The sequence below is a fragment of the Salvelinus alpinus genome, chromosome 16 (assembly GCF_045679555.1).
Source record: "Salvelinus alpinus chromosome 16, SLU_Salpinus.1, whole genome shotgun sequence".
In the NCBI taxonomy this organism is placed as follows: Eukaryota; Metazoa; Chordata; class Actinopteri; order Salmoniformes; family Salmonidae; genus Salvelinus; species Salvelinus alpinus.
Window position 1 is genome coordinate 28,791,191 of NC_092101.1, and position 27,011 is coordinate 28,818,201.

Genomic DNA, 27,011 nt, shown 5'->3' on the forward strand with positions numbered 1-27,011 from the left:
AGGTACTACAGTATTCTAAAATGTTGGTATAATAAGTATGAGGTTTTGGTGCCGTGCTGTTACCATGGCACCGGTATACCATACAACACTAGTAGCTATGCTGCTGGACATGAGGCTCCATACTGGGGCAGTCACCTTTCACCGGCCTGGGACACAGAACATGGGACACTGCCACCCAGTCACCTTTCACCGGCCTGGGACACAGAACATGGGACACTGCCACCCACTGCAGCTGCTGCTCTCATCCACAAAGAGCACTGCATGATGGGTAGTAGGATACTTAAATCTGTTTGAGTCAACAACAAACTGACACACACATAGAAGTCATAGGATTACATCACAGTTTTTGTCCAGCAACAGCCATCAGACACACACACACACACTACTGTCTCCTTTTAAACCCTGCTTGCAGACTGAAAGCAAACCACATGACATCAACTAATGTGGTCATAGACAGGATTAATTTTGTTCACAAAACATTCCAGAAAAACAGATAAGATTATCACTAACAAAACATCTGTTTTTCTCAGGTGGAAGCTCTTCTTTCTCTGTCTCATAACAGAACACAAGTTCTGCAAAACCAAACCAGGCCTCAGTATCGTAAACAAACACTCCACAAAGGCCTGCTTTGTCACACACCCTGCCTGCCCTACAGTACACTTACCAGGCATTCGTGAGCCTTATGATGGAAGGAGCAGTAAAGTGCACTGAATTACTTTGCCATTTAAACAAACAGGCCTACAGTGGGAAGGATAGTTTTTGTGTATTGCTGACCATGATTGACCGCATGTGGCTGTGCCATAATGTGGCCTCGGTCCAAACCACAACATACTAAGCTCTGCTGCAACACAGTCTCTCTCTCAGAAGCAATGTTCCTTAACCAAACTCCTAACACACTTGATCATGTGGACTCTCTCTCACACATACAATCTCTGTTTAGAGTAAACACTGCTCATTCTTCAGGAATGCAGTACAACATAAAACAGGATCAGCTCTCTCAGGTTAGATCAAACAGTACAAACTGTCCAACGCAGAACAGGACATAATCAAAGAGCACTGGGCCCCGAGTAAGAATGTCAACAATGTAACTAAGCTATGATCACTTGAAATGTTCACATTATAGCCATCGACTGATACAGGCCTATCTGTACTAGTGCTCAAGGCTCAATTGAAAAAACCACTGGGTCCAGGTAGAGGCAGGCTCAGTGTTCAGTAGGCGGAGGGATGCCCTGACAGCAGCTGATTGACAGTTGGCCATCCTGACTGGCTCTAAATGCGGCCACAGTGAGGACGGAGAATGCATTTCCTGTCCATAGCGTTCTGCACAAAGTGGGAGGAAAGAACAACAAATCCAGAGGAGCTGTAATTCAATCCCTGACCCCCCCCCCCGGGCCGCAGAGAACAATGCATCAGATGAAAATCAGGCAGCTCTCTGCAGCCCGGCCCAGGCCCTGTCCAGGTCTACCATCCTAGAGCCAGGGGCCTACCAATGCATTAATAACACCATTCAGCAGGAACAACATTCACCCCCAATACATCAAGGTAAAAGAGGCAAGGTTCTCACTGATTTTGCTTGAACTCTGTTAGCTAAGCAGCTAGCGCCGCAATATTGTCGTGAGGAGTGTCTTCAATAACATGTCTAATAATGCTCACTAGAAGCTCCCATCCATAACCATTCAGAACAGACTTCAACCACCGACAGCTCCTTCACACCACTTCAACATATCCTGTCTCTCCTCTACCAGGCTGGACCCAGCTTTGACTATCAGATGCAGAGCAGAGTCAGGGGAGAGCCACTTTAAGGTCACCACAGCACAGCGAGACCCTCCCTACAATTACTAGCAGAGAGTTGCTGCCAGCCAGCCAATTAAGAATGAAACCTCATCTTCACACACACAGCCCCTCGCGAAGGCCATTTCATTTATCACAGCCCCATTTTCACAGGCACTAGCTTCAATATGGTTTATGTTTTCCATTGTCAAGCATTTGATGGGTGAGTTATTTGGGAGTCTAAGAGTTCCAAGTGATTCATAGAACAATTTGTGCCCTCTGCTATGATCCAGTTTTCCCATAAGAGTTGTGCATCAGGCTCTGTGCTGGCTGGCTCAGGTAATTGTTTTTCACTGCTACCATATCCATTTGTCCTCTGATATATTGAATGAGCGAATTATTTCAAAAGGCATAAATGTATTTGGTTGTAATGTTGCAGAGTTATACGTCTTGGGTGGTCAACCACCCTAGATGTATCAGGACTAGAGGTAGACCGATTAATCTGAATGGCCGATTAAAAATCAGGGCATTTTTGGGCGGCGATTTGCAGATTATTATTTTATTTTTTACACACCTTTATTTAAATCTTTATTTAACTAGGCAAGTCAGTTAAGAACACATTCTTATTTTCAATGACGGCCTAGGAACGTTCTGCCTCGGAACGACAGATTTTTTACCTTGTCAGCTCGGGGGATCCAATCTTGCAACCTTACAGTTAACTAGTCCAATGCTCTAACACTGATTACATTGCACTCCACGAGGAGCCTGCCTGTGCCGCGAATGCTGTAAGCTAAGGTAAATTGCTAGCTAGCATTAAACTTATCTTATAAAAAACAATCAATCAATGACTGTCATTGCTCCAATGTGTACTTAACCATAAACATCGATGCCTTTCTTAAAATCAATACACAAGTATATATTTTTAAACCTGCATATTTAGCTAAAAGAAATCCAGGTTAACAGGCAATATTAACCAGGTGAAATTGTGTCATTTCTCTTGCGTTCATTGCACGCAGAGTCAGGGTATATGCAACAGTTTGGGCCGCCTGGCTCTTTGCGAACTAATTTGCCAGAATTTTACGTAATTATGACAACATTGAAGGTTGTGCAATGTAACAGGAATATTTAGACTCATGGATGCCACCCGTTAGATAAAATACGGAACGGAATAAACGTTTTGTTTTCGAGGTGATAGTTTCTGGATTAGTCAAAGGTATATGGTTTAGAGAGAAATAGTCGACGCGTTATAATTCCTGTAATAACTTGCGGCTGAACTTGACAGGGGTTCCTTCGTTATTTTACCGTTCATGTCTTCCATAGAGAATGTCTTGATCTACTTCAAATAAGGTCTGTGTTTCGTGCAGGCTTAAACCGCCTCGACGTTTTGATACCCGTGTAAATCTCACTAGGATAAGGTAACGTTTGTCAACATATTTTCATAAATCCACTCTACAAAAAAAATGATCTTCGCTTATATTTAGCCAATATTGATCAGAGTTACCTTGTCCTATGGATATCTACACAGTTATAAAATTGGCAAGGTGGTGTAAGCCTACACGAAACACAGACCTTATTTTAAGTGAATCTAAAAAATATCCTATGGAATTAATGAAGGAACCGCTTTTCAGATTTTGCTAGGTGTCATGGGAATTATGACTCGCACTTTGGTCGTCAATTCTTACCATGCCCATTATTAAAATAGGATTTCCTGCATATAGAAATTACAGTTTTTGCTTTCAACATTCATCAGAGGTAACTTAAACTATTTTTATTCAAACAATTGAGAGTATGTCTCCTAAGCAGACTCTTCAGTATCATTGTCACTTCAGAGCTGTGTGTGTGTGTGTGTGTGTGTGTGTGTGTGTGTGTGTGTGTGTGTATTTATGTATTATATTAAGTTAAAATAAAAGTGTTCATTGTTCATTCAGTATTGTTGCAGTTGTCATTATTACAAAAATGTGTGTGTGTGTATTTTATATATATATATATATATATATATAAAACTTTTATTTTATTTAATATAAAATCGGCCGATTAATCGGTATCGGCTTTTTTTGTCCTCCAATAATCGGTATCGGCGTTGAAAAATCATAATTGGTCGACCTCTAGTCCTGATACATCTAGAGTGGTTGACCACCCAAAACGTATAACTCTGCAACATTACAACCAAATACATTTATGCCTTTTGAAATAATTCGCTCATTCAATATATCAGGACAAATTTTTTATTTATTTTATTTATTTCACCTTTATTTAACCAGGTAGGCTAGTTGAGAACAAGTTCTCATTTGCAACTGCGACCTGGCCAAGATAAAGCATAGCAGTGTGAACAGACAACACAGAGTTACACATGGAGTAAACAATAAACAAGTCAATAACATGGTAGAAAAGAAGAGAATCTATATACAATGTGTGCAAAAGGCATGAGGTAGGCAATAAATCGAATAATTACAATTTAGCAGATTAACACTGGAGTGATAAATCATCAGATGATCATGTGCAAGAAGAGATACTGGTGTGCAAAAGAGCAGAAAAGTAAATAAATAAAAGCAGTATGGGGGGTGAGGTAGGTAAATTGGGTGGGTAGTTTACAGATGGACTATGTACAGCTGCAGCGATCGGTTAGCTGCTCGGATAGCAGATTGGCTATGTTAGGAAACAAACATTTTTTTTCAGCTGAAGCAAGCACACAAATTTTCATCAGGAAACATACCTTTTTCATTACCAAATCAGTAATGGAATTACGTTTTATTTATTTATCTGTAACAGAATTACTGCAATTGAATTGGCTACAATGAGAAATCATAAGTCACAAACAGTTGAGTCACCTGCTACAACCCCTCACTCTCCCCTTCTCTCCTCTACAGTTGTGTCACCTCTCCCGGCTCTTACTGACACCTATCCTCTTTCCATTTACTGTAACAAGCATCCTACCCCACTGACACCAGACATCCATGGATGTTGAGAAGTAGTTGAAATTTGTCAGTCCGCCCTGGACGGACCAAATCTGACTAAATCATAGACAATAAGACGTCTATGTTTCGCAAGTTTACAACGCAGTAGAGAACAGTACAATACAAAACAGTAAAGTAAATAAGTGTACAGTATAATGTACATATCTACTTTACTGTACTGTCCAAACTTGTGAAACAGATGTCTATCATCCTGTCCTGCCTATCTAAGGTCTTCGAAAGCCAAGTCAACAAACAGATCACTGACCATCTCGAATCCCACCGTACCTTCTCCGCTGTGCAATCCGGTTTCCGAGCCGGTCATGGGTGCACCTCAGCCACGCTCAAGGTACTAAACGATATCATAACCGCCATCGATAAAAGACATTACTGTGCAGCCGTCTTCATCGACCTGGCCAAGGCTTTCGACTCTGTCAATCACCATATTCTTATCGGCAGACTCAGTAGCCTCGGTTTTTCTAATGACTGCCTTGCCTGGTTCACCAACTACTTTGCAGACAGAGTTCAGTGTGTCAAATCGGAGGGCATGTTGTCCGGTCCTCTGGCAGTCTCTATGGGGGTACCACAGGGTTCAATTCTCGGGCCGACTCTTTTCTCTGTATACATCAATGATGTTGCTCTTGCTGCGGGCGATTCCCTGATCCACCTCTACGCAGACGACACCATTCTATATACTTCCGGCCCTTCCTTGGACACTGTACTATCTAACCTCCAAACGAGCTTCAATGCCATACAACACTCCTTCCGTGGCCTCCAACTGCTCTTAAACGCTAGTAAAACCAAATGCATGCTTTTCAACCGTTCGCTGCCTGCACCCGCACGCCCGACTAGCATCACCACCCTGGACGGTTCCGACCTAGAATATGTGGACATCTATAAGTACCTAGGTGTCTGGCTAGACTGCAAACTCTCCTTCCAGACTCATATCAAACATCTCCAATCCAAAATCAAAGCAAGAATCGGCTTTCTATTCCGCAACAAAGCCTCCTTCACTCACGCCGCCAAACTTACCCTAGTAAAACTGACTATCCTACCGATCCTCGACTTCGGCGATGTCATCTACAAAATAGCTTCCAATACTCTACTCAGCAAACTGGATGCAGTTTATCACAGTGCCATTCGTTTTGTTACTAAAGCACCTTATACGACCCACCACTGCGACCTGTATGCCCTAGTCGGCTGGCCCTCGCTACATGTTCGTCGTCAGACCCACTGGCTCCAGGTCATCTACAAGGCTATGCTAGGTAAAGTGCCGCCTTATCTCAGTTCACTGGTCACGATGGCTACACCCACCTGCAACACGCGCTCCAGCAGGTGTATCTCACTGATCATCCCTAAAGCCAAAACCTCATTTGGACGCCTTTCCTTCCAGTTCTCTGCTGCCTGCGACTGGAACGAATTGCAAAAATCTCTGAAGTTGGAGACCTTTATCTCCCTCAACAACTTTAAAAATCTGCTATCCGAGCAGCTAACCGATCGCTGCAGCTGTACATAGTCCATCTGTAAACTACCCACCCAATTTACCTACCTCACCCCCCATACTGCTTTTATTTATTTACTTTTCTGCTCTTTTGCACACCAGTATCTCTTCTTGCACATGATCATCTGATGATTTATCACTCCAGTGTTAATCTGCTAAATTGTAATTATTCGATTTATTGCCTACCTCATGCCTTTTGCACACATTGTATATAGATTCTCTTTTATTTTTCTACCATGTTATTGACTTGTTTATTGTTTACTCCATGTGTAACTCTGTGTTGTCTGTTCACACTGCTATGCTTTATCTTGGCCAGGTCGCAGTTGCAAATGAGAACTTGTTCTCAACTAGCCTACCTGGTTAAATAAAGGTGAAATAAAAAAAATAAAAAAATCTCTTTAGCTTTGGTCTGCTCCGGACCAACCAAATGTGTTCCTTGGGGGCGAAGCTCATTACAATAATAGCCCGTGTGTAGAATATCACCCAAATAAGCAACAAAAAAAAGATATTGCATATTTCTACCTTTGTGTACCTACATGGGGCACATCATTAAGAGAATAACATTCATATCCATAATTATGAATTTGTGCACAATACACCTCAAGGAGCCATGATGTAATTCTGTTAGATGTAAATTCACTTCACCTGCTGTAGTTCACTAACCAAAATAGATGTTTCTAACTCCAGGTGTCATGTCATAGCTGACACCCCATTCTTTCTGCAGACATCTTTCAACCTTCATTTGGAGCAGATATTTAAAAGGTTTATAAAGAGTTCAGATTTGACCGTAATTCTGTTACCAAACTATGCATCTACACAGTTCTCCCAGTAAACGTGTTTGTGTCATGTGTGTAAATTGTTTAAAGTAGTCATTGTGCATAGAGTTGTATGGTTGTTAAACTTTGAAATCAATGGTTTCTGTTCTGCATACATATTAAAGTACAGAAATTAGAGTCAAAGCATGGAATGTCCAGATACCAAAGTTAGGCTACAAACTGTGTATAAAAAGTCAGATAATTATATCAATACCTAACTATTCACATCACATACATCTCCACCCCCCACACCAGTGTTTAGTCACATTCACAAACACACCCTTAGTTCAGAGGAAAACCTACAGTGCCCTTTAAAACCAAATACGTCTCGATAAAATGATGCCCTGAAATCAGCTGCACTCACATCCGCCACTGGGGTGATGTCATAGTGTGCTTGAATTACAAATGAGAAAGAGGGAGCGAGAGAGAGCACCAAATCAAATAGCCAACGCAGGCAGGGCAGGCCATGGCAGACAAGATGAGAGCCTGAGGGCGTGGTACTGAATCATGTGGAAAGGGTGTGAGGCAGGACCTGTCCCAAACTGCAGAAAGAGCAGCTTAAAAAACATTTCAATGTCACTTTCATTCTTTAAGATACACCACAAATCACTCACGCCTTCCTCAACATTACACGCAACATTATCACCTTCCTCAACATCAAAGGACTGTGTTATTTTCAAATACAGCGGAAGGCAGTGACCTGGTTGAATAGAAGGAAATATTTTATTCCGATTGTTTCTCAGAGCCATAATTTGGGAGGGGTGTTCATCTGGGCCACCCACGTTCCACACAGGAAAGCCCCAGAGAAGGGAAGGTGGGTAACCTTCAACCAGGCAAAGTGCTACCCAATCATGTTCCACCATGCTCTTGACATGGACACGTTTGTGCAACTCAGTGACTTTGTCAAATCTAACCTGAATAGAGCCACCTCATTGTACTACATTAGGGATGTCAGTATTAACAGTGTTGAGTTCAGTCAGAGTAAGACACTCATACGTTCACCCCGTCTTGCTACTGCTGCTACAGTGATTAGATGTGTGTGTTGTCTCATAGACATGTAAGCAATCTCTAAACACGTGGGTCAAACCGGGTGTTTCCTGGTGTGTCTGAAGGTAATGTGTATCAGGCTGTCAGTCTAGACTAGCTGTAAAGCTCTATCAGAGGGACCATTGGTTGGTTAGTTGGTTCAGCCATGTTTCAGGGACTAGCAAACAGAGAGCGAGCCTGTTCTGACAGGCAGGACCGAGGACAAAGCCATGCTGATAGACTGACGAGTCATCACCCTGCTGACGATGGAAACAGGCTGGCACACACACATAACGAGTGGCCTGTTGCGCTCTTGACTATAAACTGAGATTAGACAGGCCCTCCATTTTGAATTCAATAGTAAAGTATTTTTGTGAACATTGATTTAATGGCCCTTGAGAAACAAAAACATAGTAAAATGCCTATCTAAGACATACTGGAACATTGGAGCATCAACTCCCCTACCATAGATCACTGCTAACGTGTACTACCTTTAAGCAAAAAACTCCCAACCAGCAACTCAAGTTCCATTTCAGCATGTACAACACCACTCAGCAACGTTGGGAAAGCATATTCAATCCTCCTGTTAACTTTCATGGTGTCTTTCAAAACAGAGCTGTCAGGCTGTAATACCATGTGGTCATAGGAGTATGTGTGAGCATACTGCGTATGTGGCTTGTTACTAGTGAAGAAATCTATACAGTTAACGTTTTATATATATATATATATATATACACTGCTCAAAAAAATAAAGGGAACACTTAAACAACACAATGTAACTCCAAGTCAATCACACTTCTGTGAAATCAAACTGTCCACTTAGGAAGCAACACTGATTGACAATAAATTTTACATGCTGTTGTGCAAATGTAATAGACAAAAGATGGAAATTATAGGCAATTAACAAGACACCCCCAATAAAGGAGTGATTCTGCAGGTGGTGACCACAGACCACTTCTCAGTTCCTATGCTTCCTGGCTGATGTTTTGGTCACTTTTGAATGCTGGCGGTGCTCTCACTCTAGTGGTAGCATGAGACGGAGTCTACAACCCACACAAGTGGCTCAGGTAGTGCAGCTCATCCAGGATGGCACATCAATGCGAGCTGTGGCAAGAAGGTTTGCTGTGTCTGTCAGCGTAGTGTCCAGAGCATGGAGGCGCTACCAGGAGACAGGCCAGTACATCAGGAGACGTGGAGGAGGGCGTAGGAGGGCAACAACCCAGCAGCAGGACCGCTACCTCCGCCTTTGTGCAAGGAGGAGCAGGAGGAGCACTGCCAGAGCCCTGCAAAATGACCTCCAGCAGGCCACAAATGTGCATGTGTCTGCTCAAACGGTCAGAAACAGACTCCATGAGGGTGGTATGAGGGCCCGGCGTCCACAGGTGGGGGTTGTGCTTACAGCCCAACACCGTGCAGGACGTTTGGCATTTGCCAGAGAACACCAAGATTGGCAAATTCGCCACTGGCGCCCTGTGCTCTTCACAGATGAAAGCAGGTTCACACTGAGCACATGAGCACATGTGACAGACGTGACAGAGTCTGGAGACGCCGTGGAGAACGTTCTGCTGCCTGCAACATCCTCCAGCATGACCGGTTTGGCAGTGGGTCAGTCATTGTGTGGGGTGGCATTTCTTTGTGGGGCCGCACAGCCCTCCATGTGCTCGCCAGAGGTAGCCTGACTGCCATTAGGTACCGAGATGAGATCCTCAGAGCCCTTGTGGGACCATATGCTGACACATGCACATTTGTGGCCTGCTGGAGGTCATTTTGCAGGGCTCTGGCAGTGCTCCTCCTGCTCAAAGGCAGAGGTAGCGGTCCTGCTGCTGGGTTGTTGCCCTCCTACGGCCTCCTCCACGTCTCCTGATGTACTGGCCTGTCTCCTGGTAGCGCCTCCATGCTCTGGACACTACGCTGACAGACACAGCAAACCTTCTTGCCACAGCTCGCATTGATGTGCCATCCTGGATGAGCTGCACTACCTGAGCCACTTGTGTGGGTTGTAGACTCCGTCTCATGCTACCACTAGAGTGAGAGCACCGCCAGCATTCAAAAGTGACCAAAACATCAGCCAGGAAGCATAGGAACTGAGAAGTGGTCTGTGGTCACCACCTGCAGAATCACTCCTTTATTGGGGGTGTCTTGTTAATTGCCTATAATTTCCACCTTTTGTCTATTCCATTTGCACAACAGCATGTGAAATTTATTGTCAATCAGTGTTGCTTCCTAAGTGGACAGTTTGATTTCACAGAAGTGTGATTGACTTGGAGTTACATTGTGTTGTTTAAGTGTTTCCTTTATTTTTTTGTGCAGTGTATATACACACACTGCTCAAAAAAATTAAGGGAACACTAAAATAACACATCCTAGATCTGAATGAATGAAATATTCTTATTAAATACTTTTGTCTTTACATAGTTGAATGTGCTGACAACAAAATCACACAAATTATCAATGGAAATCAAATGTATCAACCCATGGAGGTCTGGATTTGGAGTCACACTCAAAATTAAAGTGGAAAACCACACTTCAGGCTGATCCAACTTTGATGTAATGTCCATAAAACAAGTCAAAATGAGGCTCAGTAGTGTGTGTGGCCTCCACGTGCCTGTATGACCTCCCTACAACGCCTGGGCATGCTCCTGATGAGGTGGCAGATGGTCTCCTGAGGGATCTCCTCCCAGACCTGGACTAAAGCATCCGCCAACTCCTGGACAGTCTGTGGTGCAGCGTGGCGTTGGTGGATGGAGCGAGACATGATGTCCCAGATGTGCTCAATTGGATTCAGATCTGGGGAACGGGCGGGCCAGTCCATAGCATCAATGCCTTCCTCTTGCAGGAACTGCTGACACACTCCAGCCACATGAGGTCTAGCATTGTCTTGCATTAGGAGGAACCCAGGGCCAACCGCACCAGCATATGGTCTCACAAGGGGTCTGAGGATCTCATCTCGGTACCTAATGGCAGTAAGGCTACCTCGGGCGAGCACATGGAGGGCTGTGCGGCCCCCCCAAAGAAATGCCACCCCACACCATGACTGACCCACCGCCAAACCGGTCATGCTGGAGGATGTTGCAGGCAGCAGAACGTTCTCCACGGCGTCTCCAGACTCTGTCACGTCTGTCACATGTGCTCAGTGTGAACCCGCTTTCATCTGTGAAGAGCACAGGGCGCCAGTGACGAATTTGCCAATCTTGGTGTTCTCTGGCAAATGCCAAACGTCCTGCACGGTGTTGGGCTGTAAGCACAACCCCCACCTGTGGACGTCGGGCCCTCATACCACCCTCATGGAGTCTGTTTCTGACCGTTTGAGCAGACACATGCACATTTGTGGCCTGCTGGAGGTAATTTTGCAGGGCTCTGGCAGTTCTCCACCTGATCCTCCTTGTACAAAGGCGGAGGTAGCGGTCCTGCTGCTGGGTTGTTGCCCTCCTACGCCCTCCTCCACATCTCCTGATGTACTGGCCTGTCTCCTGGTAGAGCCTCCATGCTCTGGACACTACGCTGACAGACACAGCAAACCTTCTTGCCACAGCTCGCATTGATGTGCCATCCTGGATGAGCTGCACTACCTGAGCCACTTGTGTGGGTTGTAGACTCCGTCTCATGCTACCACTAGAGTGAAAGCACCGCCAGCATTCAAAAGTGACCAAAACATCAGCCAGGAAGCACAGGAACTGAGAAGTGGTCTGTTGTCACCACCTGCAGAACCACTCCTTTATTGGGGGTGTCTTGCTAATTGCCTATAATTTCCACCTTTTGTCTATACCATTTGCACAACAGCATGTGAAATGTATTGTCAATCAGTGTTGCTTCCTAAGTGGACAGTTTGATTTCACAGAAGTGTGATTGACTTGGAGTTACATTGTGTTGTTTAAGTGTTCCCTTTATTTTTTTGAGCAGTGTATATATATTAGGATATTATTTGACAAACTATCGTATTGATAATATCGCAATGTTATTTTTGCGGCAATTGGCTGTACCTGCACCAAAAGTCATAGCTTGTTCTCCATCTTATTTTTAAATAAGGAGCCAATTTGTTTTCAGCACTTTTATTTCTATGACTGATCAAAAGTAATTTTATCATGGCTCTCTCTTTTCCCTCTATAGTGGACATATGCTGAGCAATATGTTTGGAACATCAAATCGCAATAAAAGAAAAAGAAAATCACAGTATTGAATCGCAAAACATATAGAATCGTGAGAAACGCAATACATATTGTACCGGCACCTGAGTATCGTGATAATGTATGGTGAGGTCCATGGAAATTACCAGCCATAAGTGTCAATGTCCCAGATGCCTCAATACAAGCACACTAATGTTAACTCTCTCACACACAAGACAAGTAGCCGTACTTCACCTGACAGTACAACACAACCTCCACACTATATTCCTGGGATTATTTCATGTGATCATGTCTCATTGGTATCACATTAGAAAGTTATTGCAGCGGATGATGTTAAGGTTTACCTGCTACAAGGCCAAGATAATACTAGTTACTACCAGTTGAGAGTATCATACCTTTTATGGGCTCAATGTTTCACTTTAGTATTTGACACAGTAACAAACAACTCAGCAAGTTGATTGAGTGTTGACTACTGAACACCACCTCAAGTACTTGACCTACAACAGAGCTACTCGTTAAACATGAATGTAAATCTCTCTGTAGCCTAGATAAGTATAGGTGAGTCATTGTAAGAGAGTGGGCTCCTCCTGCCCAGTGTCAGTTAGTCGGGTCAGTACCTTTGATGTGGTTGGAGTGGATGGGTCTGGTAGTGGAGGTATTCACCAGACCCTGCTGGTCCTCCTCGGTCGTCTGGCCAATGGCCAGCAGGCGCTTCATCCGCAGCAGACGGGGACCTGTCTCCCGGGGCAACGCCCCCCCAGACTCCACCGTCCCTACATCCCCCGATATGACAGCCGGGACCAGACTCCTCAGAAACTCCATGTCTGTCAGTATTAACTCTAGCCCACTCAGTCAAGCCCCCAGTCCAAATTCACACAGTCAGTCACTGTGTCACCCTGAGCCATTTTCCCACACAAAACAGCTACCTGGTTGTTTTCCACAGTCACAGCCACTCTGTCTGTCTGCTGCGTAGCTCTACAGTCAGTGATATCATTGATTGCGATAATCAGGCCTCAGACAACCCATGAGAAGAGTGAAGAGACATGACCTGTCTGACCTATTGAAACTCAGTACAGAGAAGTAATATCAGTCCGTCGTATCCCCCTACAGTGAATATTCAGAAGGGGAGAATCTTCTTGCTCAGCCAGAAATAGTACCTGTCTGCTCACAGAGGGAGAAAGAAAAGACATTGCACTTTTCCCCAGCAGTGATGTAATCCGGAGTGGGCGGACCCAGGCAGGTCAGGTGCCAGGCACTTTCAGGGGCGGGACCAGAACATGTTCCATAGGAGAAAACGCACGCCTGGGCCCCCACCCAATTAAAACAGAGATGACACCGACCCACCCTGCCTGGGTTTACCTCTCTTAGAAGAGCATGAGGATAGCGAGAGTGAAGGAAGAGAGAAGGTGAACGAAGGTGAAAGTTTAAGGGGTGACTCTACCCTCCGGCCCGTCTGTATATAACGATAACCCTTACCGCCCAGGGAACTGTGTCATATGGTACCAGCTACACACTTTCACTCCAATTACCCATCAAACCCCCTCCCTCAATGCCTTCACTGTGTTATTTTGTATGATGTAGTAAATCTCTGAGATGTAGAGTGAATGAGGGATGTGCTTGTGCCAGACAGGGTGATATTACTGTGCTTTGCTTGGCTGCTCAGCTCGTACCTGAATGACCAAACTCCTCTAAAAACAGAACCTCTGCTCTCAAGCTGAGAGAACACACATCAAACTATGCAGTATAGGCTACTAAATATGCATGTGAACATACATCCAACATAAAAACAAAGCTATATTTGCACTCAATACAAATTGCCTTAACATGAGTTATGTAGTCCATTTAGAGAGCATTTACAAAGAAAAGCCATTTTCTGCTGATTCATCATCACCATACATATGGTGAGTGCTTTAGTTTAGCCAACAGTGTGAATCGATATGACGGAACCACTCCCTCTGAGCGCCCTCTACAAACCTGATTTGAGAACAGCTAACAACCTTAATGGAACAACAAAGATACCTTTATCATAGAATCAGAATTCCTCTGTTCTGAGAGCTGTGCAGTAGACCGGTACAGAGCCTACTCGGAGGTTAACCGAGGACAGCTGTATTTGTGTACAGTAGGCTCTGGGAGGGAGGAGCCTTTGGTTTAGAGTTCTGGCACAGTAGGAAGTAAAGATGACCTGCAACTCCCCTTACTTCCACCAGCAGAACTGCATCAGGGACTGATGTTACGCAAACAAATATGCCAGCAAACTGATGCAAACCATATCCAATTTAAAAACACTGCAGTTCAGCCACACTGTGTGTGTCCAACAGAAATCTCACTCTTAGAGGAAGTGCTCACACCCCTTTGCTGCAGCATGTGAACATGTCAGTGAGATGATGAAATGTTTCAGTGCCACCCCAGTGTACAGCACATGGTGAGAGGCAAGAGACTATAAAAACCTAAACAAACCTCAGTCAAAACACTTTGTACCATCCATATATTTCTTCCATTTTGGTTTTCAATTACATTCAGTATTAAATAACTAATTTGGCTGTTTAAGCATAAATCAGCAGTGTGGCATAGATACAGACAAATAAGAGACAGGGCAGGTGTGGCCTGTACTTTGTTTGTAGTCTGTTGCAGCAGCCCTGCCCACTAGAGGCCAGCCTGCTGAGTGCTCTGCACTGCCAGCACAAAGAGCACTGATCAGAGGTGAAGAAGCCTTTTGGTGGAATTTATCCCTCTCAAGGCCCTGTCTATTCCCTTTAAGAAGAGCAACCCCTGCATGGTGAGTGGAAACATGCTGAAATCACAAATACCTGGACTTCACAATATCTATGTTGCATTGGTGTGACTAGGGGTTATGTAAAATAGTGTTCTATTGATTTCAGTCCAACCAAGTGATTTGTTCACAGAAGAATTTAACTCTCAATCCCCACCAAACACTGGTGGCCCAGCCAAAGGGAGTGATGGATATTAGGGATAATTGTGTTTTAATATTGTTCGAATCTAGACAATACTATGTCACTAAAGCAGACACAGTGCCTTCCTCCACATGTTGTTACAACCTGAATTCAGAATGGATTTAATTGACCCCCCCCCACCCCATCTACACACAATACCCCATAATGACAAAGTCTCACCCATCTACACACAATACCCCATAATGACAAAGTCTCAACCCTCTACACACAATACCCCATAATGACAAAGTCTCACCCCTCTACACACAATACCCCATAATGACAAAGTCTCACCCATCTACACACAATACCCCATAATGACAAAGTCTCACCCATCTACACACAATACTCCATGATGACAAAGTGGTTATATTTTTGGTTAAAATGTTAGTACATTTATTGAAAATGAAACAGAAATATCTAATAAGTATTCACACCCCCGAGTCAATACATGTTAGAATCACCTTGGGCAGTGATTATAGCTGTGAGTCTAAATCAATCAAATCAAATTTTATTTGTCACATACACATGGTTAGCAGACGTTAATGAGAGTGTAGGGAAATGCTTGTGCTTCTAGTTCCGACTATGCAGTAATATCTAACAAGTAATCTAACCTAACAATTTCACAACAACTACCTTATACACACAAGTGTGAAGGATGGAAAAAGAAAATAAACATAAAATATATGAATGAGTGATGGCAGAACGGCATAGGCAAGATGCAGTAGATGATATAGAGTACAGTATATACATATGAGATGAGTACTGTAGGGTATGTAAACATTATATAAAGTGGCATTGTTTAAAGTGGCTAGTGATACATTTTTACATCAATTTTTCCATTATTAAAGTGGCTAGATTTGAGTCAGTATGTTGGCAGCAGCCACTCAATGTTAGTGATGGCTGTTTAACAGTCTGATGGCCTTGAGATAGAAGCTGTTTTTCAGCCTCTCGGGCCCAGCTTTGATGCACCTGTACTGACCTCGCCTTCTGGATGATAGCGGGGTGAACAGGCAGTGGCTCGGGTGGTTGTTGTCCTTGATGATCTTTTTGGCCTTCCTGTGACATCAGGTGGTGTAGGTGTCCTGGAGGGCAGGTAGTTTGCCCCCGGTGATGCGTTGTGCAGACCTCACTACCCTCTGGAGAGCCTTGCGGTTGTGGGCGGAGCAGTTGCCGTACCAGGCGGTGATACAGCCCGACAGGATGCTCTCGATTGTGCATCTGTAAAAGTTTGTGAGTGTTTTTAATGACAAGCCAAATTTCTTCAGCCTCCTGAGGTTGAATAGGCGCTGCTGCGCGTTCTTCACCACGCTGTCTGTGTGGGTTGACCATTTCAGTTTGTCAGTGATGTGTACGCCGAGGAACTTAAAACATTCCACCTTCTCCACTACTGTCCCGTCGATGTGGATAGGGGGCTGCTCCCTCTGCTGTTTCCTGAAGTCCACAATCATCTCCTTTGTTTAGTTGACATTGAGTGTGAGGTTATTTTTCTGACACCACACTCCGAGGGCCCTCACCTCCTCCCTGTAGGCCATCTCGTCGTTGTTGGAAATCAAGCCTTCCACTGTAGTGTCAACTGTTGAGTTGGAGGCGTGCATGGCCACACAGTCATGGGTGAACAGGGAGTACAGGAGAGGGCTGAGAACGCACCCTTGTGGGGCCCCAGTGTTGAGGATCAGCGGGGTGGAGATGTTGTTACCTACCCTCACTACCTGGGGGCGGCCCGTCAGAAAGTCCTGGACCCAGTTGCACAGGGCGGGGTCGAGACCCAGGGTCTCGAGCTTGATGACGAGTTTGGAGGGTACTATGGTGTTAAATGCTGAGCTGTAGTCGATGAACAGCATTCTCACATAGGTATTCCCCTTGTCCAGATGGGTTAGGGCAGTGCGCAGTGTGGTTGCGATTGCGTCGTCTGTGGACCTATTGGGGCGGTAAGCAAATTGGAGTGGGTCTATGGTGTCAGGTAGGATGGAGGTGATATGGTCCTTGACTAGTCTCTCAAAGCACTTCATGATGACGGAAGTGAGTGCTACGGGGCGGTAGTCATTTAGCTCAGTTACCTTAGCTTTCTTGGGAACAGGTAAAATGGTGGCCCTCCTGAAGCATGTGGGAACAGCAGACTGGGATAAGGATTGATTGAATATGTCCGTAAACACACCAGCCAGCTGGTCTGCGCATGCTCTGAGGACGCGGCTGGGGATGCCGTCTGTGCCTGCAGCCTTTGCGAGGGTTAACCCTTTTAAATGTTTTACTCACGTTGGCTGCAGTGAAGGAGAGCCCGCAGGTTTTGGTAGTGGGCCGTGTCAGTGGCACTGTATTGTCCTCAAAGCGAGCAAAGAAGTGGTTTAGTCTGTCTGGGAGCAAGACATCGTGGTCCACGACGGGACTGGTTTTTCTTTTGTAGTCCGTGATTGACTATAGACCCTGCCACATACCTCTCGTGTCTGAGCCGTTGAATTGCGACTCTACTTTGTCTCTATACTGACACTTAGCTTGTTTGATTGCCTTGCGGAGGGAATAGCTACACTGTTTGTATTCGGTCATGTTTCCGGTCACCTTACCCTGATTAAAAGCAGTGGTTCGCGCTTTCAGTTTTGCGCGAATGCTGCCATCAATCCACGGTTCTGGTTGGGGAATGTTTTAATAGATGCTGTGGGTACATCACCACCGATGCACTTGCTAATAAACTCGCTCAACGAATCAGCGTATTCGTCAATGTTATTGTCTGACGTTATGCGGAACATATCCCAATCAACGTGATCGAAGCAATCTTGAAGCATGGAATCAGATTGGTCGGACCAGCGTTGAACAGACCTGAGCGCGGGAGCTTCCTGTTTTAGTTTATGTCTATAGGCTGGGAGCAACAAAATGGAGTCGTGGTCAGCTTTTCCGAAAGGAGGGCGGGGGAAGGCCTTATATGCGTCGCGGAAGTTAGAATAACAGGCAGGTCTAGTGTTTTGCCAGCCCGGGTCACGCAATCGATATGCTGATAGAATTTAGGGAGCCTTGTTTTCAGATTAGCCTTGTTATAATCCCCAGCTACAATAAATGCAGCCTCAGGATATGTGGTTTCCAGTTTACATAGAGTCGAATTAAGTTATTTCAGGGCCTTCGATGTGTCTGCTTGGGGGGGAATATACACGACTGTGATTATGATCGGGAAAAAATATTTTGGTAGATAATGCGGTCGGCATTTGATTGTAAGGAATTCTAGGTCAGGTGACCAAAAGGACTTGAGTTCCTGTATGTTGTTATGATCACACCACGTCTCGTTAATCATAAGGCATACACCCCTGCCCTTCTTCTTACCATAAAGATGCTTGTTTCTGTTGGCGCGATGCGTGAAGAAACCAGGTGGCTGTACCGACTCCGAGAGAGTGTCTCAAGTGAGCCATGTTTCCGTGAAACAAAGAACGTTACAGTCTCTGTTGTCTCTCTGGAAGGCAACTTGTGCTCGGATTTCGTCTACCTTGTTGTCAAGAGACTGGACATTGGCGAGTAGTATGCTCGGGAGCGGTGCGCCCGTCTACGGAGCTTGACCGTTGTTCTGGGTCGCCGGCTGGGATCCGATCCATTGTCCTGGGTGGTGGGCCAAACAGAGGATCCGCTTCGGGAAAGTCATATTCCTGGTCGTAATGTGGTGAGTTGACGTTGCTCTTATATCCAATAGTTCCTCCCGACTGTATGTAATAAAACCTACAATTTCCTGGGGTAACAATGTAAAAAATAACACATAAAATAACAAAATACTGCATAGTTTCCTAGGAACGCGAAGCGAGCCGGCCATCTCTGTCGGCGCCGGAAGTTAAATATGGGGAAATCTCTAAGAGCTTTGCACACCTGGATTGTACAATATTTGCACATTCTTTTTAATATTCTTCAAGCTCTGTCAAGTTGATTGTTAATCATTGCTAGACAGCCATTTTTAAGTCTTACCATAGATTTCCAAGCAGATATGTCAAAACTGTAACTAGGCAAATTACTTATTTTTCGCCTCAAGAAGCATAAACGAAGTCCGTTTTTACATCCATTGAGAATGACAATAGCTCCTTAATGTAACCTATTTGTAAAATATTTTTATAACCAGGGGGTGAAAAGAAGAAAAAAAAGTCTACAGGTGTGTGTTTGTCTGGGGCTCACTGGCGTGGGAAACTGAGGGCCAAGAATATTTCATACAATGTTGCAAGTTTGCTTGCACGACCGGGCTTGACCAAGTCAATAGTTGATACAATGCAAGTGCTTGCAGACTGGCCATGCATAGCTAATGTAATTTACAGGATTTTTATTTTATTTTTTAAATCAGGAGAATTTCTACCTGCAATGTTTTTGTTGGTTTATGTAGCCTATTTTTACATATTGGCAATAGAAGTTACTTTTAAATATGTATCATTTAGATAGAATTTTGATTAACTACATTGAGATATGAAGACTATTATAAATGAAATTAAAAACTGTTAAAATAGGGTTTCTTTTTCTGGTTAGGCTGTGTAACTCGGTTGCTTTATCTTGGCCAGGTCGCAGTCGTAAATGAGAACTTGTTCTCAACTGGCCTACCTGGTTAAATAAAAGGTGAAATAAAAAAAATGATCTCTGGCTCCCTCTTTAGTAATTTGTGTGTTCATTTTTAATTGCAGTGCTTAAATCAGACATGCTCAGTGGCCTACATATAGTTGATTTGATTTAAAACATAGGGTGCGTCTATATATGTAAAAAATAAGTTGAAAATTTTGACCAATCGATTGGTCGAAAGAACAGACTACTCTCGGGTCAACCAAGATCATTTTTGTCGGGGACAGCCATAATACCCATAACATGAAGCCACCAACATGCTTGAAAATATGAAGTGGTACTCCGTGATGTGTTGGATTTGCCCAAAACATAACATTTTGTATTGCGTACGTAAAGTTGTCTTTGCCACATTCTTTGCAGTTTTACTTTAGTGCCTTCTTGAAAACAGGACTCATGTTTGAGTATTTTTATCCTGTACAGGCTTCCTTCCTTTCACTGTCATTTAGGTTAGTATTGTGGAATAACTACAATGTTGATCCATCCTCAGTTTTTTTCTATCACAACCATTAAACTCTGTAACTGTTTTAAAGTCAACATTGGCCTCATGGTGAAATCGCTGAGCGGTTTGCTTCCTCTCCAACAACTAGGAAGGTTAACTGTATTTGTAGTGAATGGGTATACTGATACACCATCCAAATTCTAACAACTAACTTCATCATGATCAAAGGGATAATCAATTTCTGCTTCATGTGGAAATTCACTTTTTGGTCCAACAGCCACTTGGGTAAGTAGATAAAAAAAATAAAACCAGCCACTCAGAAATTTTAACCAGACAAAATCATTTTTACACCAAAAATAAAAATGATCATGCTTTCTAATGTTTTTAAAACCAAAAAAAGTATTACTGCGCTTAAATATGAAGAAATACATGTCCTGCACATAATGGTCATATGGGCGGGTATTCCAACGTCATATTCCAACGTATTCCAACGTAATCTTGTTTTTTTTGCTGTTGCCTAGGTTTTAATTTGGACCGATTTGTATGTATAAAATCCTTTATGACCATATGTACCTCTAATTATGATTGACTATGCACAAAAGTGAATTTAAATTGTTTCTACACCCACCATGCATCATGTACATAACCGTCATGTGCGGTGAAATGTGTATATTTGGGGATGTGACAAGTCCGTCTGTTTGACCTGATGAAGCTCCGTTTCTGAATTCCGTTTCTAATTCTAACTCCGTTTCTAGATTCTGAAGATCTAAAGGTTGCCAATAAAGCAGGGAATTAGGAGCGTAAACTGTGCGGGCCTTCCTGTTCTTCTTAAGAAATAGTTTATCAACATTTTAAGCTAAACGTTCTGATCTGTTGCATCAGACTCAGACGTTCTTTCTTTTTTATGTAGCCTAGGCCTATTGGTTGTATAAATTCGGGCTCCATCATCCCAAAACTGTCCCAGTGTGTTTGAAATAGGCTATTTATTTCTCGACAAACTGACCAATAGAATAAGTAGCCTAAACTTTTGTACTAGTAAATTGACATAGGCAAGTGATTTTGCTGTTCGTTACTCATCTTGATGGCAGAGGAAAATTTAAAATGTGGACACTTATTCTAACAACCTCAAAGTGCATATCAGAATTCTGAAGGACCCAGGAAGGACCACACATCGTTGCATCCTCGACTTACATGTTCTGTTGATATGAAATTTCATATTCTAAATGTGATTTGTCATTCTGAGCACCGTGGGCGGACACCCTAATCAACATTTTCCTAACGGAAATCCGGCTTGCCATAACAAAAGGGGTTGAATACTTATTGACTCAAGACATTTCAGCTTTCATTTTTTATTATTTTGTAAAAAACGAGAGAGGCAGATTGACAGAGAGAAAGCCACTGAAGCAGCCAGGGAGGCCCAGTGAGAATGTTATGGAGGGAGAGAGAGAGCTGAGTGAACAGTGAGCACAGTTACACGAACACAAATATTTGATTATTCTGGTTAGTCGGGTTAATATAAATAGTTTGTTTGACACATTTACATGCTTTCAAGAAGAACGATTTCCGTGATAATCCTGTTTACATGGGCACATCTGAAATCAGGCTACTGGTGGGACTTTTGATAAATGCAGAAAATCAGCAATCAAAATCTACCACAGTGACCATGTTATTTTTGCAAAGACTTGTTGATTCAGAGTTAAGACATATAGAGTTTGTATGCGAAAAATAAGTTTCTCTGAACTCACTTCACTCGCGCATAAGAAAGTGAGGCTTGCGCTACCGGTGCTGGCACATGAAGATCAAATACACCGCTGGGACACAGGTTAAACTCTTTACATGTCCTATTCATTTAAAAGACTACTTAGAAAACCAGGTGTTTCAATCAGCGTAGGCTTACTTCAATTATGACCTTACACCGATTAAGATATGTAGAGTAAGGTGTTTACATGACTAATGTCATACTCGGCCTTCTGCCATAATCAGTTTAACATCAAATTATTAGTGTGCATGTAAACATACTCCGTGAGATGGTCATCACTGGACCAGGGCAGTGCAATGGCCAGTGGAGGCGGCTGTGGTCCGGAAGGGGCCAGGTCACTGGTGCCGCCCCGTTAGAACAACAGCCTAGCGCAGGAGGCCCAGATCCCAATCAGCCCAGGAATGTGGAAGAGGAAGCTCAGGGAACAATGCACTCCGGGTACCGCCCCGACGCTGCTCTGGCCCTGTTCTGTTCTCACGCCCCAGAAAAAAGGAAAACTGCCAGAGCTGGGACAAAGAGGCAACGTTCGGACTGTACAGCGATCAAACCGTTAACTTGCAGACAGACACGAGGTCAGTCACTGAGTGGAGTCCTGATGGTGACCCTCCTGTTGTGTGTGAGGGAAGCTGTGCTCTCACGTGACAGAAACCCAGCCAGTTAGTCCACCTGAACTCATCTCAAACAGACAGAGTAGGTCTGGATAAGTACAGAGGCTGTACGCCCTCCCGTGGTCTGGACAAACACTACATGGGTTTAGAAAGGATGTTAGTGTCGCGCAGTCAGAAAACATTGTCTGACATCTGACAGGACACACCTTATTTGACTGTGTCAGCAGTGCATCCCCTCCCACAACTGCAGCATTTTTCCAATGACCTTGGCCTTACCCCTTCACCTGTCTAGCATAGACCCCCTTCTGTTTTTCACAGGTTTGAAAGGACTATGGAGCTTCCTTTTACCCATCATTGCCTCCAAATATCCAGATCTTTCATATCTCTGAACACAGAAGGGGGTCATTGAACCCATGCAGTCACCATATTGATAAACAGAGCTCTGCCTCCCCTGATTGACAGTTGTGTGGTCCGCCCACAGGCAACATTGTTGTCATGGCTGGGGAATGTGAGAACGTGACCTGACCAACCCCCGGGTCCCAATCACACACTGTTCGGTCTTGGCCAATCCACACTCAGAACTGACAAGAGGGCTTCAATTACCAGTTAGAGGCCAGAGTATACAGCCCTCAAACTGGTAGATCCATGTGAAAATAACAAAATGACTCCATTTCAGCTCTGCTACATTATGTTGCTGCTTGCTCAAGAACCACTGAAAGTGGGCAATCTAGGTCAATATTATTTTATTGATATGTTGCAGAAACCAATATGTCCCTCTCTGTCCTGCAGAGACATGCCCTTGCATACCTTGCAGTGTGTTTCCATTGCCATCAGACAGGCCTGACAATGCACACTTAGCCTGAGGCCCCTTTCAACAAGTTTCACTGATCTATCAAACAGAGAAACATAATACACACAACAAAGGAAAATGATACAAACAAAGAACATAATTCCTTTCTTTGTGTGGTCTATCTAATGTGGTGAAGCGCATCAGTGTCAGACTGAAGAAACCGTTCTCATTTCACACAGCTGACAGACAACACCTAGCTCACAGACTGTAGTCTAGACCACCCCAGTGATGTTGACAAGGGATTCTCAGGAAGAACTCAAAATGGCTGCCAAACAAAGAGCCCGAAGAAAATGAAATAGACCTCTATGCCACTTCCCAATACAGGCTACAGTGTTACAGATGCCAGAGGAGTAAAAATCAGCCATAATATTCTTTCCTAGTTCCCACACTGCTTAGCACAGAGCTTCTGTAACAGTTATTTAACAAAACCAGTGCGAACAGCTCCTCATAAGCCAGTGTGACGTTACGTACCTTAAAGCCATAGAGCAGAGGCTCTACTCGGGCAGTCAGGAAGGAGAGGTCCCACGACTTCAGTGCACAAGAATCTGAAACACAAATCATTCCATTAGTTACCACACCAGTCAATCAATCATGCACTTACAGGGAAGCATCCCACATCTCCTATCAGGGCCTAGTCCCTACCATAGTCCCCATCCCAGTGGGATTGGGGTAACCTTTCAGGGACAGTAGGGCATAGGGCCTCCCAGTAACAGTCAAGCTCCACAGGTCAGGATACTGCCAGTACCTTCACAGCCAGTGCGGTCCTATGCTGGGTCAGTCAATGGCAGAGCCAGGAATAGAACCTCCTCCTGAGTATTGAGCAGAGCAGTAATCTGAAGATTACCCAGTCCATCCAAGAGGCAGTTACATAAAAGTGATCAGAGTCATCACAACACAGTACTAACACAGTTTCCATCCAGCAATCATGAAAGCTGAAGTGAGTGAGCTCACATTAAAGCACCAGTCCACCTCATATAGGCTGCTACTGTAGTCACATTGTTGCCACCTGTGTCATGTACCCCAGGGTAAAAAGTAAGTTGTACACTCTGTGCAGTGTAAAGTGAAACTACAAATACCAGTATACATAAGGCCATCATACAACCTGTTAAAAAATAAAGAAAAAAAGATGGAATAAGGCACTGAAATAACAGCAGGAAACCGTGACAAAGACAAATCAGGATAGCAGAAAAGGGCTAGACATAGTAGCCATCCCAGTGTAAGATATACAGTATCATGATCTAACAAACAGAAGATGAGCAGACCAATGAGTCACTGACCAAACACATACCAGTCAGTCAGAAAGAGAGAGAGAACTCTCCTCTAGGCAGAACAGAGTGTGAGAACAGGTCAGCACAGACGTTCAATGGAAACAGTTGGAACACCCGTTACGCCACAAAACCACAGCAGTATTCGACAGGCAACAATAGAAACACGCCCGCGCACACACACAGTTACACACGCACAGTGGAATGATGCCCCTTTCTGACAGATAATTGCTTCACACACATACTTGTGAATAACAGATCTAACTTCCTGTTACAACAAACAGAAACTCCAGAAACAAAATGTGTGACCAGACAAACAAGTGGAGCAGAAAACAAGCCCACGAGGGCCCATTTCACCTCCTAGACGGGAGGCTGTATAGCAACACAGCCAGCCACAGACTAAGCTCACACTCTATATATAGACCCACAAGCAGCATAAGTACAGAGTTAGTCATGCATTTCGCAGGTAAGGAAATAATGACCACGGACATTTACGGAACTACACACTAGTTGTGAGACGTTCTTAAAATGGTGAACATACTTTCGTGGGTTGAGTAAGAAGCCTGAACAAAGGCCAACACAGTCAGCTGTACCAACCTGAAACACCCCAGGGTTTTCTAGGTCAGACAGGATGCTGATCTCATCTGCAGGTGGATAGAAGGTACTGTATTATCCCGAACTCAGTTAATGTTGTCACGATAACAGAATTTTTACTTCGATAGAGATACCAGGTTTAGTATCGCGATACTCAATACCAAAACCGTACAAAGGTTAAAAAATATATTTTTTAAAGAATTAAATTAGCCAAAGTCACAGAATGGCACTTGATCCAGACAGATAAGCGAATCTACTGCCCTGTTCAATTGTTGGGCATCTGTAGTTCAACAGCGTTACATTTGACATTTTTTCCGTACATTTTTCAGAGACATCCATGTATGCATTAATGAATCAATTACCAAACTATATAAACATAAGGGTAATACTATATTTTTTTTACCTTCCTCTGACAGCGCCTAGTATAGAGGTCCTGGATGGCAGGAAGCTTGGCCGTAAGATGTACTAGGCCATAAGCACTACCCTCTGTAGCGCCTTACGGTCAGATGCCGAGCAGTTGCCATACCAGGCGGTGATGCAACCGGTCAGGATGCTCTCGATGTTGCATCTGTAGAACTTTTTGAGGCTCTGGGGACCCATGCCAAATCTTTTCAGTTTCCTGAGGGGGAAAAGGTGTTGTCATGCCCTCTTCACAACTATCTTGGTGTGTTTGGACAATGATAGTTCGTTGGTGATGTGGACACCAAGGAACTTGAAACTCCTGACCCGCTCTACTACAGCCCTGTTGATGTGAATGGGGGCGTGTTCGGCCCGCCTTTTCCTGTAGTCCACGATCAGCTCCTTTGTCTTGCTCACATTGAGGGAGAAGTTACCTTAGCTTTCTTGGGCACAGGGACTATGGTGGTCTGCTTGAAACATGTACTGTACACTACCGTTCAAAAGTTAGGGTTCACTTAGAAATGCCCTTGTTTTTGAAAGAAAAGCTAATTTTTAGACCATTAAAATAACATCAAATTGATCAGAAATACATTGTAGACATTGTTAAATGTTGTAAATGACTATTGTAGCTGGAAACGGCAGATTTTTTATGGAATATCTACGTAGGTGTACAGAGGCCCATTTTCAGCAACCATCACTCCTGTGTTCCAATGGCACGTTGTGTTAGCTAATCCAAGTTTATAATTTTAAAAAGGCTAATTGATCATTAGAAAACCCTTTTGCAATTATGTTAACACAGCTGAAAACTGTTGTCCTGATTAAAGAAGCAATAAAACTGGCCTTCTTTAGACTAGTTGAGTATCTGGAGCATCAGCATTTGTGGGTTCGATTACAGGCTCAAAATGGCCAGAAACAAAGACCTTTCTTCTGAAACTCGTCAGTCTATTCTTGTTCTGAGAAATGAAGGCTATTCCAATGCGAGAAATTGCCAAGAAACTGAAGATCTCGTATAACGCTGTGTACTACTCCCTTCAAAGAACAGCGCAAACTGTCTCTAACCAGAATAGAACGAATGGGAGGCCCAGGTGCACAACTGAACAAGAGGACAAGTACAGAGTGTCTAGTTTGAGAAACGGACGCCTCACAAGTCCTCAACTGGTAGCTTCATTAAATAGCACTTGCAAAACACCAATCTCAACGTCAACAGTGAGTAATTGCCACAAAACAAATGGTGTTTCAGTAATATTTTTGTTGAAGAAATTTACACTGGCTGATAGATTTGATCCATGATACACATTAAAACAGAAGTACCGAAAGTAACAAATTCTAGTACCGAACCGTTTTTCATGTTCTAGTATCGAAAGTTTTGTGCAACACTAGATCTCTGCAT

At 43.8% G+C, this 27,011-nt stretch overlaps 1 protein-coding gene across 5 annotated transcripts in view; it reads right to left on the bottom strand.

The window, feature by feature from the left end:
• Positions 1 to 13,095, bottom strand: part of LOC139541295 (protein furry homolog-like) — an 82,618-nt gene extending 69,523 nt beyond the window's left edge. For 2 of the 5 annotated variants that reach the window (XM_071345797.1, XM_071345795.1), the window contains exon 1: positions 12,805 to 13,092. In XM_071345797.1, coding sequence (XP_071201898.1) covers positions 12,805 to 13,009 — 205 coding nt within the window. In that variant the 5' untranslated portion in view covers positions 13,010 to 13,092. Of the gene's footprint in view, positions 1 to 12,804 lie in introns of all 5 variants that reach the window. The other 3 variants (XM_071345793.1, XM_071345792.1, XM_071345794.1) reach the window with 3 other exon arrangements.
• Positions 13,096 to 27,011: the final 13,916 nt, after the last annotated feature.